This window comes from Plectrocnemia conspersa, unplaced genomic scaffold (assembly GCF_051122295.1).
Source record: "Plectrocnemia conspersa isolate PC_06_02 unplaced genomic scaffold, ASM5112229v1 ptg000013l, whole genome shotgun sequence".
Taxonomy (NCBI): Eukaryota; Metazoa; Arthropoda; class Insecta; order Trichoptera; family Polycentropodidae; genus Plectrocnemia; species Plectrocnemia conspersa.
In genome coordinates this window covers 7,442,396-7,464,630 of record NW_028277177.1, presented here as the reverse complement: position 1 = coordinate 7,464,630, position 22,235 = coordinate 7,442,396, and the positions used below count along the sequence as shown (strand labels likewise).

General features: G+C 28.5%; 1 protein-coding gene across 7 annotated transcripts in view; it reads right to left on the bottom strand.

Moving 5' to 3' along the window:
• Positions 1–22,235, bottom strand: part of LOC148227172 (uncharacterized) — a 252,069-nt gene that overhangs the window by 191,533 nt on the left and 38,301 nt on the right. For 4 of the 7 annotated variants that reach the window (XR_015812021.1, XM_088202500.1, XM_088202495.1 and 1 more), the window contains exon 3: positions 32–398. Coding sequence is in view for 4 of the 7 variants with exons in the window: in XM_088202495.1 (XP_088058621.1) it covers positions 32–398 (367 nt within the window). In the remaining 3 variants the exon portion in view is untranslated. Of the gene's footprint in view, positions 1–31; positions 399–22,235 lie in introns of those variants that run through there. The other 3 variants (XM_088202499.1, XM_088202498.1, XM_088202497.1) reach the window with 2 other exon arrangements.

Sequence of the window (22,235 nt, the reverse complement as noted above, 5' to 3'; positions counted from 1 at the left end):
TCTGTACATTATTTTAATTAATAGTTCTTACCATATTCTCTTTCCGATAGCAAAAAACACGCCAAATCCACGCCGTCCCACGGAGGTGCTTGCATCTGCAAAACCAATAGTTCTCCATCTAGGAGAGCAGCGGAGGCGTTTTGATTCACGGGTGCTCTAGATCCTCCCAGTAGAGCGATTGCCAATCCTGCGTTCGAAAACTTTGTGATGGAATCCACGCAATCTTCAGATTGTACCGCCACTTTTCCATGATCTTTCTTAAAGCGGCTGTACCTCATGAATCCCTGCTTTTGTTCAGTCTTTATCTCGCTGCTCGCGCACTCCTCCAGTTGAAGACCAAACTCTTGAAGGACTGGCTTCACGATGTCCGCGATCTTCTGAGAAGAAAGAACTTCAACCTGAAATTAAGGTAAAAAACAGACATTGTAGAATTTGTGTATAAATAATAATGTAATTTGTACATTGTATGGAATGGCGAGAATAGCTATCTATGGTAGTGAAAGAGAACAATGCTCCCGCACGTTGTGGTTTTCTTTCAATTTCCGCGTTCAATGGATTCACTCGGAGAATACATAAATCTATGCGAACGAGCAATTTAAAAGCGGTTTGTTCGGATTTGTAATGTTCGCGTTAAAGTAATAATGGCACTATGTTTTTATTTAACTATATTATATAAAGAAAATGATTATATATTTATAATAATTTAATAACATACTCTGGTTATCCTTATACATTTAAACTCTGCTCAGTACTTAGCACCTACGATAAAAATGTATAATTACAATGTTACAGTTTTTTAAGATGATCATTAATGAACAAGATGCTGTTAATAATATATTTAATTACCTGCTTATTATAAAACAAAGGCAATATATTATTTCAGTGTAACTTTGAAAAATATTACTTCCTTTTTGTTAATAAATGGAAAAAACATATGAATTACTATTTATAATCCAATTTGAAATGATATTAAAAAACATTAAGCTTAATAATTATTGTCATAATAAATTATTATTTTCAATTAATAAATGAATAAAAATTGATCTGTATTAATTTTTAAATTAATTTTGAATTAAATGCAGTAGATTTTGATCTTACATATAATTCATTTTTTTTAATAAATAAATATCGTAATTGAGATGTAAATATTGTATGGATGAATAATAAAATAAACGCTTTAAAAAGTATAGTATTTCTTAAATATAAAGAAGTACTTTTAATTTAATAAACATATCTAATAACCATTAATTGATATTAAATAAGCAACTGAAAATCGTGTCAAATAATAATTTTAACCCCATTTATATCATATACATTGTATTGAATAAATATATATATATTTTGTAATGTCATTGATTTATATAATGTTTTATTTTTACAGAGATAATTTTTCTTTCTTATATTATAAAGATTTTTATTGATTATTGTTTTTATTATTTTTATTTTTTTATTAAAAAATATATAAGTAGGTACTATTTTGTAGTACAAATATAAATATCTTAAAAAATATTTACATATTTTAAAATTCTTCTGCGATTTTATAATTTATAAAAATATACCAGTAAGCTATGAACTGATATTAAAAACTGAAGGTTATGTTATATTTAACATAGATATACATTTTAGTAAATTCCAAGACTACAGTTGGGTCATTTCACAGTCACAAGAAAGTTAAAATATTTCCGCAACTATAAAGACCAAATTAAATTAGAATTTTTTAAATTTTATTATTAACCTTTTTGATTAAAAAAACGTTGTGTTGGTTTCGTTTTGCCGTAAAATATATATTTTGCTCATATAGAAAAGTGCATTGAACATTTTATTCACTCACTTTACTATATATTTAAGCTATTTTTAAGCAATAAAAGTGTATTTATTTAAAAGAGCATATAAAATAGTGTAATGCAATTATCGATTAATCAGAGTATATTACCTTGAATGAAGTAAAAAATAAAATTTAATTGTAGTGAAAGCTCAAAAATATTTCAGATTATTAACTATCAAAATTATAGTTTTTAGAAGCCCATCAAAAATGAACAAATGTATTTATAAAACAATAAAATAACAAAACAAAGTACATATGTTATTTATATGTAATATGTTTTAAACGATAAAATTATGCCACAGATTTCAGCATTATATTGAAAATAAAGATTTATCATGAAATCATGAAATTAAAAATACACTCATCAGTTAAATTCAAAAGATAGTATCTGAATTTATTTAATTTCAAACATTCTAAATTTCACAGTCAAAAATAGAACAAGATCATTTTTCTCTAAAGTAAATTGAACGTAATAACATAATACTTTCAATGAAGTTCCTTAGGTTATGTATTTTATAAACTTTCTGAGCATATTTTTTTATTACGAAAATAATAAAAACAACATACGATCTTAAATAAAATAGCAGAATTGAGGGAAAACATCTTAGTATTAAGCCCAATACAGCCTACAAACGTTGTACTGATAAAATTCACTGATCACTGAATTCTAGTAGATGATATAACTTATTATGACAAATGTATCAGTTATATAGTACATGCTTTGCAGTCTTAGAATATAATTTTAAAAGCATGTGTGTATATATCAAACAGTATAATAAAAGTTTTGCTAATTCAAGGTTCGTGCCTTTCGTGCGTCGATGTCTTATGCAGTCGAAATCCCTGAATGGAGCCCTATCTAACAAACAGTCGATTCTTTGAACTGTTTACACCAAGGGCCGCAAAACAACGTCATTGCCGTTGTAAATTCATACAAAAAAGTTGCCTCAAGCACAAAATTGCTTCCTAGATGCGGTCGAGCGTTTTTTGCTAGTGGCGTGCGGTTTGGCTCGCACACAATATCAAGAGTTGTCCTGCGTTCGTGATCCTTGATACCGCCGTGTGATAAATGCTGCAGCTTCGTCTTGCATTCTCCAAGGCTCATTCTATTAATTATTATTAATATACAACAATTACGGCCGCCGTGTGCGACAACAAATTGCAAATTGCAAGAGTTCTAACAAAACGCCAAGCGCAACCGGTCGGGACAAAAATTTAACCGCTAATTAAAATACCTGCGAGATGTATTATGATAAAATTAATATAATTATATAAAGGGATTGTGGCTCTCTGAGAGGAGTATGTTACGGGTATGTGAGTGTGTTTGTCGACGACGACTTTCCGAGAAGATGTCATCTGCGAACAAGGCTATCTCGATTGGCATACTTCATAACGACAAAGTAACATTCATTAAACGCCGCTGATTTACCGTTGCAGAATACATATATTTTATACGCACATACACATTCCAAATATTATTTTTTATGTTATAATAATATTTAAGACTAACGTCTTAGTTTACATAATATTGACTGGCTTCTTATAATTTAAATAAATATAAATTTAAATCTCTTCTTACCATTACAAACATGTATTATATATGAGTATACAATAGTGTATATTACAAAGCACACTTTATAGTTTATTTTATATGCATTGTATTTCAGAACAGTATTGTTTCAATAGTCATATTTAACGATTTAAATTAGCCGATTCCTTGAGCGATAGTAAACATTTAAAACGTATTTATGTTTATTCAAATCTAGGGTCAGACCGTTTAACATTAAATTCCATTCGCATTGAGGCTAAGGTCATTCAAAAACCACAAGCCGGTAGGTCGCTATGGCTCTTGCACGAAAACGCTCGAATGTATTATATGTTCTTATCTTTCATCAAATATTTGATTTGGATGCTGCGGGAATTTCGCGTAAATTTATCGAAGGCAACAAATTACAGATTTATCGCTCATTGTCAACATCAACAATATGGAATTGACTGTAAACCTTTCAATAAGATTTTAAATTAACAACTATAAAATTTACGTTTGATTAGAAATACGTATAAAATAAATTTATTATATTGTAATCGATGCAATTTTACACTCACTGCATGTATACTATTCTTGTTGTATTTTCACTTGGAAAATATGCAAAATCGCTGTCTAAAGGATATATGAATTTATAACGAAGTCATAATATATGTGAGAGGTGGGATCTTGTAAATAATATATGCAGAAGTGGATTTGCATCCATGATCCTTTAAAAGCGTAAAATCTCTGCTTCCTAAAATAGTCATCGTTCATATTCATAAAGTAGTATTAAAAATCGATATTCTTGACAAATTTTAAACGGCCACTCTTGAGCGTTTAAGCATAATTAATACGCCGTAAATTCATATCAGTTTGTCTATGCATAAGTGTGAAAATTATTTTTAATCGTAACGTACGGTTGCCATAAATAACTTACGACATAATGGCGCATTCACACACTACGAGATTTGTATATAAATTTTCCATTTTCATCGTGACAATCTTCCATTTAAGCGATCGGCCTTTGACCTTGTACACTTTTACTTTATATACGACTTGTGTATTATTATATTATAATAGAGGACGCGACTCGTAATGCCGATTTATTGTTATGCAACGAGTTTTCTGTGCGTTAAGAAAATAATGTAAATATGATCAAGAGGTTGCTTAATAGGAATATTAAATTTATTGCATATATTCTACAACTCTTAAATAAATTTCATAATAATTACTTTCGATATCGTATAAACATAAAATATAACTATTAAATTATATTATAGTTCAAGATATCACTTTTCAAAGAGAACTTCTTATTCATCCGTATGTGCGTGCATATTTTCCACCAACAATATACAATTATATGTATATATCATTTAAAATTAACAAACCAAAAAAGTTTAAAAAGTAAACGAAACGCCTACTTTAAGAGCTTATTTTTGTTTGGTTCGTAAAATATATTAGCATTAAGTATCATATTATTTAAATTATCTGAAAAATACGAAACACCGATTATTCAGTATATTCATTAGCGTTAATGTATATTACAAGTAAGGTTATATTTTTACTAGCGTTTCAGTTAAATCATATTCAAATACATTTAAAAAATATTATTTAAATGATATGCTGCCCTAAATTGTCCATGAATCTAAATTTGCCAGTAAACCTTAAATCTAACGGATAATACTGAATGAATTAACAAAACTCAACTTGATGAAACTAACTTCAGTTTTTGTACTTTCATTGTTTAACTAATTTAGGTTAGGTTTAAATTTAAAAAACAATAATACATTTTGCAACTGGCAAATTACATTTCATAGCCATTTAATCAAATCACGGTAAAAATGTATTAACTGAAACAGTTAATAAAATTGTATTTATACAATGAAAATATAACTTCACTGAAAAAAATCATGTAAATTTATATTTATAAGTAGGTACGTAAATAATTAATATTAGATATGACACGATAATTTTAATAAAAAATAATATTTTGATAAGTCATATGTCATTGATTAAAAAATCATAAAATACTATGTATTCGTAATTTGCGGACAACACATGTTAACCCTTTAAACGCCAGCGACTTTTTAGTGAGTCACCTTATATTTTTCTTCACGCGTCAGTATCTTTCTAAAAATACATATAAAATACTTGGTTTACTTATAAATGAAGCTAGTACAATAGTATTTATTAATTTAATTTTTTTTTTAAATAATTCGTTAACTTGTATTTAAAAAATAAATTGTTGAAAAAAATAACTATCAAGTGACTTACCGGTGAGTCACTGGCGTTTAAGTGTTTAAAAAAGTTGTAGGTAATTTGAATAATAAATTTTATAAATATAATAGAAAGATGGTTAAAAAATAATATACTAACTATATGCGAATAAAACTAAATGTATGTTTATGAATTATAAAAATATGTTAGATAATTTTGTAATATAGAAATAGTTGATAATATAAAATATTTAAGAGTAATTGTAAATAAAAAAATTAATTTTAAGACGCATTGTTATTATTTTTATTCATTGATCTGACCACTTCTGATAAATCTGAAATATGCAGATTTATCAGAAGTGGTAAATCTGCATATTAGAAGAGTGGTTTTATCGCGATCCAAATGTTTCGAGTTATCAATGCTTGAATAATGCAGATATTATTTCTATTGTCACTCAAATAAAAAGAAAGGATAGTAAATAAGATACTAACAATTACATTAATCAAAAGACGACACTAACTTCAATTGAAATTTTACTGAACTACATCGACCAAAATGGGTTCAAATTGTAAAGACTTTCAAAAGCAAACGAGAATCACAGATTTTCTCAATATTCATATAAAAAATGATAATCTGTAATGTAATAATACATTACATATTTTAAAACCAAATATAAACTGATAGTTTGGATTATCCATGTTTTTCAATTATCCATACCCTTCCTTCCCCGGCTGGATAATCGAGAGAATACTGTACATAAATCATAAAAATATAAATTTATAAAAACGTTACGAAACTTCACCACAGTGTGCGGTGCGGCTTTTCTCGTTCTTCCTTAATTGAAAAAATGAAATATAAATATAAAAAAATAGTCAATAAATATAAAATGGTTGCATAGCGTTCGGCTCCATTAATGCAGCGTGGAATATTGCAGAGCCATAAGACTGTCGTCGTGGCCACGCACCAATATATTCCATAACAGGTTTTCTGATAACTCGGACTGACTTCAGTTTTAAACGGCGAATAGTTTCAAAACGACCATTAATTACGTCAGGTGTCGCCAAGCAGCGGCCCGCGCACCCCCAGGGGGCACTTCGTGCCAAGCTGATATGAACCATTGTTCTACCGTAGATTTTTTATCTTATGCTTTTTTTATTTTTATGTGACCTCGCATACAATGTTTGATTACGTAGAATAGTAGCAAGCTATTTATATTATATTATGTGAATCTAATTAGATTTTTTATGGCCAGTGAAAATAATTAGAATTTTAATATAGGGTCATAGAGTAAAAATGGCCAGAGTAAAAGTCAAAGACGCAACAATGGCGTAATTGTTTCTCGGCACGTGAGAAGAATTTGCTTTCGCGGCTTCTGGTCTTGAGATCGGATATCATTGTTTTTTTTACGTTTCTAGCAAATGAACATACAAGCTCTCCTATAACAGACGTAATACTTTTTTCGTTGAAGAAAAGAAAAGAGATTTTATTGTATTGCGAAAAAAGTTCACATGCCATTACGACGCATGTTGCGTTAATATCTGATAGAAAATTAAATCCGATTTCCTTTTTTATAATAAATGAATAACAATATGTGTGTTTTCATATAATATTATAAAATAAGAATAGTGATTAGAATGTTATAAGAAACATCTTTTAATCATTTAAATATAAAAGTATCTTAAAAAAAATGTGCTTTGAAATTACTCTTCTCTTCGTTTTTTGCATTATTTTTATATAATCTACACAGGAAAATTAATTATAAACAATTATATATTATTTAAGTTTAGTTGAAATTAAATTTTAATTGTTTTGTATAATTTATGAAAAACGTAAACTAAAATTTTTCCTGAGAAGCAATCAGAAGAGTATATCAATCAGAAAATATCGCATGCAATAATTTATCTCATTTTTAATGTAATTGTACAAAGATGTATTTAACACTTAAGTTCTACGAAGGTAAATCTAGGTTAAAATGACAGTGTGGTGAATATTTAATTTTATTTATTTTCTGTTTCAAAGTTTAAAATAATTATCAATTGCAATTGCGTTACTATTCCATTTTTATTTAGACATTATTAAACTTTTGTACATTTAAATATCTCATATCCCTTTTTTTTAGCAGCACTTAGAGCTTGTAACATTGTTTTTTTTAAATACTATAATAAAAAATAATCAATTTTCCAGAAATAGCATATTTTAGCTTTTCAAATTCTAAATATGTGATACGTGATTATCTCATAAAAGGAAACAACCAAAACATGCAATACAAATACGTACCAAAACAAACGCTATAAACATTATTAAAAATTATATTAAAATATGCAAATAAAAATAGTATTTAAAATTAGAATTTCACAATACGCAAAATACTACATTTTCAATATTTTTACAAATACAAACTAATTTTTTCTTACCCTATATTTCCGTGAGTTTAATCGTTTTATAATATTACAATTTTGTTACATATGTAGCTGTTTTTTCTTATATTGCTAGTTATTTTTACCTATGAATTTTTAATCGTTACATGATTTTAGGTTTATAAGAACATCATGCAACGAAGGGTTAAACAATATCATATTGAAAACGTAACTCATATACTCGCAAGGTATCTTTTCCAATCTATGTTATCCTTTAAATCTAAACTTTACATATGTATTCCCGTAAAATAAAATATAATTTCATATTTATTCTCATAATAAAGTCTTATATTATTAAAAATAAACAATTAATCTTCTTATCTAATTAACAAGACAGTTAAATCAGAGGGTCGATTATAAATTCCAACAATATGTATTATTTAAAGTCTGAGAAACTCGTCTCTCGATTTAATCGCAAAATATTTTATTGCTTGTCCCCCTTTGACGCTGAACTCAGCTCACTTGTCTTCAGCGAAGATTCTTCAGCTTGATGGCGGATTCTTACACGAAGGTGCCTCCGTTGCGCTGTTCATTGTCTAGATTTATAAGTTCAGAAGTATATAATACGCTTGCACACAGCATGTAGTATACACAATATCACATATTAAAACAACGTAATATTATAAACTGAATATACGCACAAGTACTATGCGTTAAATTTAATATCATGAAGCTAGTTATTAGTTGAAACTATTTGTGTTAATTTATTATTAGTGGCTTCGAACAGTAAAATCATGAATATAAATGATTTATCTCTTTCATTGAACAGTGAAAATATTGAAAAGTATAGATTGTTTTAGAAAGATTGCAAAAATAAAGTGTATCATTTATTACACAGGACAAAAAAACTGTATAGTTAATATTGATTGCCTGCGGTGAGTCATATTCCAAAATCAAATGCTACATTAAACTCTTATGCTTGCACTAGACTCTCTGGAAGTTGTCCGAACCGAAGTTCAACTGAAATCGACCGAGGTCACCGACTTCCGAGTAGCGGCCACACTGCCACAAATTTCATATGCCGTCCGGACGGCGGCCGTGAATGATGTCCGCACGGCGGCTGCTGTCACATACAGCTGGCACATTTGCGCGCGATCAAAAAATGTGCCAAATAATCGCAATTTTTAAATTGTCATATTATTAAAATTACGCTACTGATAATTATAAAAGTTTGTGTGAAAACTTTTCGGTCGTAAATATTCAATTTTTGCAAAATCTTTGTCGGCTTTTGCAAAATGCCATAAAGGATAAAAATGATATTTCAGAATACGAACACTACATCTGTGACTATCCTAGAATTTGTCGCCATCGATTCTAAATAAGAATTCCTTATGGTGTGACATTTATATAAACCGATCTAGGAAAATACATAAGGAAATTCGAAACGATTTTTTTTAACAAAATCAATTCTCGGCTTCAACAATCTACAACAATCTACAAAAGACGATATTTTCGTCTTCAACAATCTACAAAAGACGATATTTTCGTAAAAATATTTGTATCAGTCAGCACAGCTAGGGCATCCAAATATCCGGCCAAATTCATTACCCGGTTCAATAAAAAATATAAGTATGAAGAGTTTTCCCAAAGTAATATTGACGTTTCTCTTGATAACTCCATCACATGCTTTATCTTTAGGCAACTCACGCTGTAGAAATGATTTTCAGAAAAGTCTCTGGGAGAATATTTGTGCTTTGATCACTTTGAAGCATCGCTGAAATAGTGATTCAGTGTAAAACTTTTTGAAGTTAGAAATGACCTGCTAATCCATGATCTGGAGTAATGGAGTGGTATTGTGAGAAAGAAACTTGATCTTAATAAACTCAAATTCCTCCACTAAGTCATCCTCAAGATCTGAAGTATGAGCAGGAGCATTATTTAAAATCAATAAGACTGAGTGTCAAATTATTTTTCAAAATCATCGGCTCAGTTGGTAAGAAAGTGAAGCAATACGTACGCTCGTATCGCAAGACTCGCTCGTTTATCAAGTCAAGGCTGCTTTAAAATGCTCGTATTGCGAAACACTCGTAAACCAAGTTTCTTTCGATCTGTTGTTTCACTGTCCTTACACAATTATCAAGACATAAGAAGGACAATTAAGAATATATTGATAATACTTTGCGTTGGCCTATAAATCGCAGAAGTTTTAGTAAGACAGGAGAACAATCATTGAAAATTATAATATAGAAGAATACATAGATGAATAGATGACCCAATAGCACGGCATAAATCATATCGCGACATCTCTTCTTAAACAGACCCACCCTCTCAAATTACACATTCCATTTGCCCGCAACAGGAATTCGCAGTAGTCTTTATCGTTCAACCGCACACAAATGATCGCGTTTAACCGGCAATTTCCAACGACCGTGGTTCAATTTGTGCACAACAATCGCGGCCATAGATCACCGAAGCTGGCCGGTACGAAGAAAGGCGATTACTTTCGAAGAATTTAGGTCTCGTGGCGCACAATGATGGATAGCCGTTGAATCGAACAAGGGGCCACATTGACAAAGTGACTCCCGCAGATCTTCGATTGCCAGCACAGACCACACGCGGCGGGATACCATTGTGCCATTGATAATCTGCAAACTCGAGATGGATGGATGGATGCTGTAAACAGTCTGTAAACGATCGGTGGCGTATGACGAGTTCGTCGACCGACATTCGACAAAGGCACTCTTGTTCTCTTACTTACATATAAGATGTCTTCCTTTCTATGTAAACGTACACGATATTATTTTTTTTTAGTTATTGGAAATAGTCAAGAAATTTGTGTTCAGCATAATATTTTTTAGAAAAAAATTGACATGTTCTTTATACATATTGTCATGATCTGTTTATCCTCACTATTATCACTACTCATTCTAGTTAGACATTTTTGACTTTCTAATAAGAAAATGTTTAATTAAATTACCATAGCATTTAAGAAACAAATTAACAGCGTTTTTAATTTATATTGATATCGTCTCAAATATAATAGATTGTATTATGCGCAAGTAGAAACTGTGAATGACAATAATAAATAAAAGCTCGAATGTTGAATATCTTTGCTTAGCTTTGACACTAATGAAAAACATTAAAACAGAAATTCCGCTCCATATTTTACAGGTTCTTCGTTACTTCAGATTAATTAACTTATATATAAATATAATGTTACCATCAGAATATTTCTCGCTCTTCTCGTTTCTACAATTTAGTTTAACAAATGTTTTAGTAAGTAAAAATAATTAAGAAATATATTCTTTCTACATTTTTCATTAAATATCAAATATGATGATGTAGTCAATGAATTTGTTTGAATAAGTGCAAAAATAGAACTTGCTTAGACCACATGAATTACCAATTCTTAGATAAAATCAATGCAAATATTTTATAACCACCTATGGATCGTTTCGCAAATATTCAATATTTAACGAACAATCTTAATATTGCTGATCAACCAATGAGTTGTTGGATTTGGCAGAATAATCGATCCTCGTCTCATACATTGTTGAGCTAATGTAGGGTGACTGACAAAGAGTTCCAAGTTGACAACGCAACCATGACACATTGGCTTGTATCGAATTTTCTCTCGTGCGAGATGACGCCGATACAGCAATCAATTTGCAGCATCCGAGCGCACAAACACCGTCATAATCTCGCAATTGGACGCGAGATGCCAAGATTAGCGGTCGGGTTGCGAGCAATAAAGCGAATTTGCAACATATGCAACGACCACACTCTACGGCTCTGGGGTGTAATACCATAACCTGACTGAAAAACTCCTTTGATGTACATAAGCGTTTGTGATGATTTGAACTCGATCGAGTGAGATGTGTGTTGCTATTGATTGTCTGTGTTCAATGCTCCAATGCTTTTTATCACCTCAAAAAAATTGTATTTTAAAATTATAAAATACATCCAAATTAATCTAATTTTCTAAAAAAAAAATGGATTTAAATTAAGTAATTATCTAAAAAAAAACATAGGATGTAAAAAACCGAAAAACTCTAATTATATGTATATATATATAAGAAGCATTATAAAAAAAATATTTCGCACATGGGAAAAATATTGTGCAATATTTCTAAAGTAATTATTTATTTTTACTATATATAAATATCAAATAAACTATACATAAAATAGAAAAAATATTATTTAACCGTAATATTTTATTATAAAAATCATTTAACCTATTTCCAATATTACTGCTTTTTGTGGCATAAGTCGTTGACTATTAATCTGAAAGACATGGGTTTGAATCTCATACGAACCCTAATCTTTTACCATTTCTATCATGTCTGGGACATTGAAATTAGTGATTATTATATAATTATAGCTCTCATCGATTATCAAAGATTTAGTTAGCCTAGATTTTTCTAGTCTCACGGATGAATATCATGATGATTAATAAAATAGAGCTAAATCGTGCATATAAATATAATACTAGAAATAGAGAAAATTTAAAGATAATTAAGTATAAGAAAACGAGTACGGCTAGGGGAGTTATGTACGGAGGTTTTGATTTATATAATAGTCTTCCAAGAGAAATCCGAAACAGCAAAAATATAACGGGTTTCATAAATGGAATAAAAAAACACCTTCGTACATTAAATAAATTATAATATTAAGTCTTTATTATTGTATATTTTTATTTTTTCTTTCTGTTATGTATTTTTTATATATTTTTTATATATGTTTACTAAATTTGTTAGATGTAAAGATTAGCTATTAAGCTAAATAAATTAATAAAATAAAATAAATAAATAAGGTATTAAAGATTCTTTATTAATGAGCAAACAAAATATAAAATATAATTTACTTTTCAAAATAAATTAAGTGGCATTTAAATGGATACATATTAAGTTAATTTATATTCTAAATATACAGATAAACCAATGTGTCTGTTATCGTAAATTATATACAAAATATCGAACTATTTTGCACTTATTACATACTACAAAAATTAGATCCTTTATTATTATATAAACATATATGCTTAAATTTTAGGTAGGTGTATATAAGCATTAGTTTTTCCTCAAAAGGCTTCGTTTTAAGATAGTCAGATTTTTTGTGACTCATTTTCTATTTAAGAATTAAATAATGATATGTCTCGCAGAAATACAATAGTAATAATATATTTTTCTGTATTTTGTGACGTTTACCATTTGACGTGTAAATTTTACATATATTAATAAAGTTTTTTCTTGAGCAATTTTTTTGTAATATTATAAAATATATTTTAGAGCCCTTAAATTATTTTGTATGCGTAGCGCAGAGATGCAATTAAAATTCAATTGACTCAATAGTGTTTTAAAGTTGCGATCCATGTTTTTTTCTTTGACAAATAAAGCAACAGCCAAGTGACCTTTTAAGACTAACGATAACGTCAATATACCATGAAAATCGCGTTGAAGACGAAAGTCAACTAATCATTCGAGGTGAAGCATCTACTTCAAATCTGGTTGTTTCTCATTATTTCTGACTACAAATTTAATGAATCGTGTTTTATGATTTTTTGAGTGCATGATTTGAGCTATTCTACATTGATTGTTGAATAGGTAGTCTACAGCAATTAAGAACAAAATATTAGACTAATGCAACTAAGTGCTTCCAAAACCTGAATTAATAAAAAAATGTAATGCTTTATGTTTGATTAAATTTAAAGAGTACTATCGTTCATTATTATTAGCTTCTGAAGTCTAAATTAAAAATTGTGGATATGGGTAAATAACGGTATTTACTAATTATATACTGGTAAATATCGGTATTTACTTATTTAATAATTTATATTATTTTAATTTATTAAGAACAAAATTTCATATTAATATTTATTTGCTAAAGTGTCGTAAAAGTTGTGTGCATCTTTATTTTAAAGGTTCGTTAGAATAAAAACGCTGTAATAAAATACTAATATGTTAAGGGATTAAGATATTTTTAGCGACTATGTACCAACAAAAATTAAAAAAAATTGATTAGTATGTTATATAGCATTCAATATATTCAATAAACCGTACTCCTGTTAACCTACACTTAAGCAGATCGTTGCAAAATTTTATAAATACAAATTATTAAAAAAATTAAATTGTTTATTTAATATAGGTATATAAGTAGTATAATTTTACTTTTGCAGTTATTGCAAAGACTAATGCATGCTTTTTGTAATACATGCATATTATATTAATAATAAAAACTAAAATAAAACTGAATTAAAGTCGTGCTCGGAATTACTCGCATCGGCCGCTCGCTATGTGCAACGAGATACTGTAAAAACATATGCGATAGTCTTGTCTTCTGCGAGGTGGTCTTTATTTTTATTATTTTTTATTAAAAAAATGCACATAATCATGATCATGCTAGTGCATAAACATATTTAAGCTCACGCTAATGCACGCGATGTACACCAAAACATAAAATTCCCATAAGAGTATCATTAAGGCGGGCCATACAATATACAACGAATTATTTAATGCGCACCTTTATTAACCTGTTGAAGGTCAGTGACAAGTTGATGTTACCAAAAAAACTATAATAAGAATTTGTAATATATTATCATACGTGCTAAGTTGTGGCGAATAAAAAAATCTAATATTTATAACCAAAATTTATAGCCGTCTTGACATATTGTGCAAGTTATAATTTTCAACGCCGACCTATGACCCGAATTCCTTATTGAATGTTACTTTTTATACGTTGCGAAAAGCCTTGTTCGAGTTTTACGACCAAAACCGCAAGTGACCCACAATGGGTGCAATTTATAATATATAATAAACTGATAAAAAAAATCGTATAGCTGCATATGAACAAAGACAATGTAGTGGAGACGTTTCGGTGTGGGATTAATTGTTAAATTTGTAATTATTTGTACATCCGTCATTGACCAGCCTTAACCTCAATACGACTGTGAATTAAATTTATAGTGTATTGGTCAAACAAACACTTGAAATCCCCCGAGGGTTTGCATGAAAGAAATCATATGAATTAATGACACGCTTCTGAATCGAAGGACAAGAACAAAAAAAAAACAATCCACGCACAGGTGATTCGCTTTAATCATATTTCACAATAAAAAAAGATTTATTAGTTGAATTTTAAGCTATCAACATTTATATGTAAATTATTTATTTACAGAAAATATACGTACATATATATTATACTACTAAAAAACTATTTACTCTATATATCAATACAATCACAAATACTGTAATTTAACTGAAAATTTATTAATTTTAACTTTGAGCCCAAAGCACAGATTTAATTATATATATAGTATGTAGCACAACTGATTTAGTAAACAATTCTTAGTATTTTAATAAAGCTTCAAAAATAAATTTATGGTATCTAAATATATATACATACATATAAAATCATATGATTTAAGTTATCCTTAGTTAGTGTTAAAAATAAAATATTTTTAATATTTGTATAGCAGACTTTATACTAAAAATGTACAAAATATAATTTAAATTATTATATTACTCTAAGAAAAACACTGAAGAGTGAATAATAGTAATAAAAATCTTTATTTATTGCTCATGGAAACATTATTAAGAATTTAATTTAGAATGTATTAAGCTACTCGAATATTGTTGTATATTATAAAAACAAAGTATATATCTAAAAATATGTAAAACTACAATCAATATATTTTTTAAATATTTATATGTAGATTTCTCTAAAAGTTAACTTAGCCAAATTTAAAGCTATTAATAAAATATTTCTTTATTTATTATTTGGATCTTAGGTCTCTAAAGAAGACCAATTCAAGCAAATATAAATTTGCACAATAAAATTACATTATTATTCATGTATAAATATATGGTTAGTTGATTATTGCGCAAACAAAAATTGCGCACAGAGAAAATTTCAAACAACAAACATTCTGATCATAGATTATTAATTCGTGTGTCTATAAAAAATAATGTCTGTATACATATACAACAGATGTTAATATGATTTTAATGTATTTGTATGATACACTTACATTTCCTATGGTTACACATATTTTTACTTAAAAATAGAGAAATATATAAAGCAGATGGAATTAAAAGTAAAATATATTTGACAATCGAACATTCACAATGCTCAGAATTTTTGTGTGCCTAATAATTCGGTCACTGTATGTATGTAAATAGCACATACAAATGTTGCTGGGAGCACTATCCGAGGGCACAGACCTTCGGCGACGCGCCATATAAAGGCTGTTGGTTGGCAGGACACACGAATAGTTTTATATGTATTTCTCGAACAGTACTTTAAACTGCTTTTCAACGTTTATCGAAACCACTTTTCGAAAAATATATATAAGACCCTTTCTTTTCTCTATGGTATATAAGCCGTAACGTTTACCAGAACTAGTTAGAACTTGATTTCCAAAGTGCTCAGATTTTTACGGAAACATTCTATCCGGACACTTTTTATTTTTATAAGATTGATTTTTCCATTTAAATAGACGACAACTAAAACAAATTTTCGCGTTTTTACAAAGCATAAAAATTGATTAATAATTTATTAAATTCAATTTGATTGCTACATTTAACTCGATAGTTTAAAATTCAACAATTCAAATGTTTACGAGGATTTTTTCTTATATAATAATAAAAACATTTTTTTTAATAATCAAGTTGTGTAAATAATCAGTGTCCAGAAACATCCTTTTTGAAAAAATCACTTCGCTACCGACATGGAATTTATGAGAGTTCAGCCGAATTCGCTCAAAGACGTCGAATCGACCGAGACGACCATAAAAGCACGAGAGCCGTACTTAGAACTTCCGATCTGATCCAGCCAAGTAGTCGCCCCGAATCTTCAAGGTTTCAATTAGATATTCGATACGATTTGGATTAAATGATCAACGATTTTAGTATTATTTTAATTATTAATTGCCACGACATTACAATAATGAATTAACCTTAAAATAATTAATAGTTGAGACATAAAAGTAACTTTTTTATGTTTTTAATTGTTAAATTGGTGGTTTGTTAACCACTAATGGTCCATGGAGAAATTTCAATATATTTTTCAAAATGTTATATATTCTTATTTATTTTTTTCCTAAAAAGGCCCATTTCAATAATCGGTGTTAACGATACAATTATTAAGTGAAGTTATTCTTCAAGCTACAACAAATTTAAGGTTTTAAAAACTATTTTATGCCGACCAGTGCGTACCGTACGTGACAATAGATGGAATAAACAAAAGCATCGCAATAGTCATGCGAGACTTTCTGCAAGTGTTATTATCATATAATAAATTACAGCACTTAGGCATAAAAAAACGGTTACCATAATTCATACTTCAACAAATTCTACACTGGTCCAGCTCAATGTCCAGAATCCAGAGTTCAACCCATTTAGCAGACGACTGGATTCTTCGGACGCAGACAACTTAAAAATGGCTAAAAAAAATTTTGCACTAATTTTAATTATAAACAAAAATAACTTATTGTATCAACAACATAAAAACATCACTGACACATAGTTTCAAATCGTTGTACAAATATAAATTATAAACAAAAATAACATCCTTGACACAATACAAATGCATTTTTAATACTTAAAATATCTGCGATTGTTTATTATGATTTTTTATTATAATAAGGTCATTGTATCAATAAATATAGTATATCCACTTTTTTCAAATAGCTTGAAATAGAGCAAAAAAGTAGTATTTTAGATGTAGAATGATACTTGTTTGAAAATATCCACGGGTTACAATTTTTATTTTAGAGGGCTATGGGGTTCGAAAGGTTGGCTTTTAAAATTTTAATGCTTTAAAAATATATTCTAATTAACTTCAAATAAAATAATTTACTAGTAGATAATTAATTGTCTATTTTAAAAACCAAAGAGAGCAGATAACTATTTGGTACCTGTCCAAGACTAGAATAATAAATTATTAAATATAAATTAATTAAATAATAATATTTACCACTGCATAGACATCTATACTAAAATATTAAAAGTTATTTATTCATATTTAAAATTGGTTTGATTCATTGCTAAAAGATATAGCATTTAATATTTTAGCAACTTCTAGAACCATTTTTTATTTTTAAATAAAATATATTATGTCCATCTGTTGCCGTAAATCGTTACTATTCTATTTAAAATAAAAATTCCAGCTTCAAAAATTCGACAAAAATTAGCATGAAAAGAAACCGTACAATCATTTAGCATGTATTACACGTCAATATATTATGACGGTAAATGATATTGGAGCAGCGAAACTTTCACAAATCAATGACCTCTTGATAACGTTTTAATATAAACGTTAATTTAAACTATTTATATAATAACACATGTCGAATTTAAATCATTCCGGTGAAAGTATGCTAATTTGGCTTGAACAAGTCGAACGATTGACTGCAGTTCAAGGTTAGAAAAAAAAATTCACACACAGCAGTGATTCACGAGATTAATCACATGCAACAAAAAAGTAGATGTACAATCAAAACATCATGGATGACTTATTTCAGTCAATGCGAATTTCGGCATATAGTATTTTTTTGCCATCACCATTGCGCCATAGAAGCCTTTGTGTTTTTAATAGTCGTTATGTAAAATAAAACAAAAATGTACCTACAGATATGCGTAGATACATGTTCTAATGAATCACTTGATAAAGATTCGTTTCATTACATTTATGCGTATGTACACGTTCGGCTATTGTTTATATTGAATACATTGAAGCTCTAAGAAACGTTGATTCATAGGTTCCTATTAATTATACTATAAATGCGTTGAACCTAAATATGAGTATGATAAATATAGAGTTAACTGTAGGGGGTTGTTACTAAATAGTCCCTCAAATTTAGTCTAACCTGCACGTGTTACTTTAAATGACCATGTGCACTAAACTCCATTTTAGTCATCGAACTATATATTACATATGTGTGATAACTAGTTGGTAAGTCATAAAAATCCTTAATCACGCAATTGACGATAAAATAAGGTCATGCACTATGATAATAATTCAATATAATGAAATAAACTTTATGAACCGAATGTTGTGTGACAAATGGTAAACCACGATAATGACACAGACGCAATATAAAAACAAGTATTTGCTCTAATCTAGCGATGTTTGGTTTGATAATACGAGGTATAATAATAAAAGGTCATTTACATATTTACATAACTGTATTTATTTTTTGCTAGTCTGTGGATTAATTTGGCAAAAATCATACAATAATTCATTCATATATGTGTCATTATGATTCAAACTATGTAAATACATACATACATATGTATTTATGTCAAAATAAATTATTTAAAATAACGGTTGTTTTTTATACTTTTTAATTATTTTTATACATTTATTTTAAATTCATTGAAGATAAATGGCAATAAAAAGAAAACCCTTTTTAAAGCTCAACTGCGGTTATACAATTAGTCAATTTTTTGGGAGTCCCCTTAAATTTATAGCATTGTATTGCTATGTGTATATATTATAAATTGAATATGCGAATAATAATATCCACTATAATGTTCTCTATTATTATAATTATGAGCAATTAAAGAGAAATTTTAAATATTTATTGATTATAATAAAATAAAACGTTTACGATTCAGAAGAAAATATCTACGATACTATAATATGTAGTACATATTAGTAAATTAAAAATTAATATAATGATAAGTAGTACAAACTAAACGAAAGTTTTTAATACTTTTAACCCATAAAAATTAAATCAATCGTTACTAATACAAAAATCCTAAGCAATTATAAACTGCACAAATATTGTTGTACTTTATAAAACTGATTTAATTCCATCCTATTGAACAGTATGTTTTTAAATATATTATATAAAAGATCTTTATTATACGAATGTTATATTATATATGTAAACATAAATAAATAATTAGTAATATAATTTAACAAAATTAAAACGTTTTTGATATGTATTATTTAATGTTACGGATATGCGTGTTTATATACATACATATACACATAATTCTCTGTTTATATTTTTTTTCTAGAACTACATAAGTTCTAGTTAAGTTGTAATGTATTATATGTTGTATTAAATTCTATATATTACAATAGGATAATAAATATATTCCGTTTTCTCTTTTTTCGTAGCCTAATTATATATACATAATATAATTGGCGGCAAATAAGTAAAGGAAAAGAATAATTTATGATAAATAATGCTGGATTCTTCAAAAAAATACAATACTCTGCTGTAACTGGAGTTTTATATAAATCCAGGTTTTTAAATATGCTTTAAATCACAATACTAATTAATTTGTGTCCCATGAATTTTATTTTCGCGAACCTAAAAAAATTGGTTCTTATATTCGTACGCACACATATAAAGCAGTATCTATTAACAGTTTCAAAAGCATAAAAATCGTGGACTAAACTAGAACAAAGAATGAGTCAGTCTTTTCGTGATAAAAGTATTTCTTTCAAATTTGAAGTAATCGCACATCAAACTACTTGGTGTCACTATACACTATCACTTTTCAAAAATCTACTGTCAAAAATGATTTTTTACAAACAATACCACCGATTCACTTTCGACGTCAAAGGCCACAAATAAATCCGGAGGAGGTCTTTGATTTTACGCTTTATTCTCCTGTCCTCGGATTTTCGACAAAAAAACTAACGTCACTATAGAATTCAACTTCTACCGTTTAGCCAAAGATCTTAGATATTGTCCGCATCCGACTTTTAATCTACGTCTTCCGTGAGATATTTTCTAGCATTCCACATAGACAATTTATGATCGTGCACAATGCAAATAATCGTTACGCCTTTCGTTGTAGACTTTCTTTTTTTATTGATCACGTTGCACCATCAAAAATTTACGGGAAAGAATCATTTAAAACAAATTTATAGCTCTTTTCACGTAGTTTAAAATTATTTACGGAATAGTTAATCGATTCATCACGTAGCCAATTATTCGAGAGAATTGCCTATCGACTAATGGAGACGCCTAATTGTTGTTTTTATTATTATTCTCGATTGTATAATATACAAACATTTCATATCTATGCTATTAAATCTAGGTTATTATGCTATTGCGTGGTATCATCAAATCATCATATGTACTGCAATGCATTTATGCAATTAAAATTTTCTTGTAATTGTTTTAAGTGTACTTGAAAAATGCAAGGCTATTATTTTAACGTGGAATGTTTTTAACTACATTATACGATCAACTAATTTTTATTTTTATTTGTTAGAATATATGATTTTTATTTGTTATAATTTTAGAATGGGACTTTTTAGGAAAATCTGCATTCGTTCGAAGGTTAAAGTTACATTAAGATTAAGCAAACATTTTATTGTCTATATGTTGTAAAATTGCACTGTGAATTATAAAACATTTGATACAATGTATAAATACGTGATATTTATATAATTACATATATACGACGTGTAATCCCCATACTCATACTTAAGTTAACATAATTTACATACATAGTATATAACTAAAATTTAAAGTAAACACATTTAATACAGTAATTCATAATTTTTATCAAAGAATTACAATATAAAAAAATATTTTGCATTCCAGTCTAAAATAAATAAGCATGTTTGGTATTTATTCTACCCCATTAGACATGTATTATTATAACTTTTCGTATTCCAAAATAGCCTCTTCTATAGCCTCGTGCTGCTGCAGCGATGCAGATCGTTTAGTTCTTCGGTGGTTTAAGAGGACTGTAGTTGAATGAAGATTAAATTCTCTTGAATTTTTTTCCTCATTCAACTTCAGTCCTCTGTTTTTCCCAAAGGACGCAATTTCATCGACAATTGTAGGCTCCCGTTCATGAGCAAACTACACCCATACTTTATCAATGATCTTAAGGCAGCTCATGATGTAGAAAATATTTTTTCAAAAGATATGTACCTTCGGTCACTTTGAAGCATTGCTAAAATAGTGATTTAGCGTAAAGCTTTTCCAAGTTCAAAATGCTCGGAGTGATGGATTGGTGTTGGAAGAAAGAATCTTGATCATAATTAACTCGAATTTTTCCAGTAAGTCGTTTTCAAGGTTTGAAGGATTAGCATGAGCATTCTCCATTGATAACAAGTCTTTTAGTAGCAAATTATTTTATAGCAGATATGTCTTCACTTCAAGAAATCGACTGTCGAGAAGAATAATTGGCTCAGCTGGGGAGAAAGTGACGCAATATGTATTATTCGTATTGCAAGACATCGCTCGTTTATCAAATCAAAGTTGGTTAAAAAAAAGTATTGTATTGCGAAACACTTGCAATTCCTGATTTTACTGTATATTTAAAAATAAATTTTA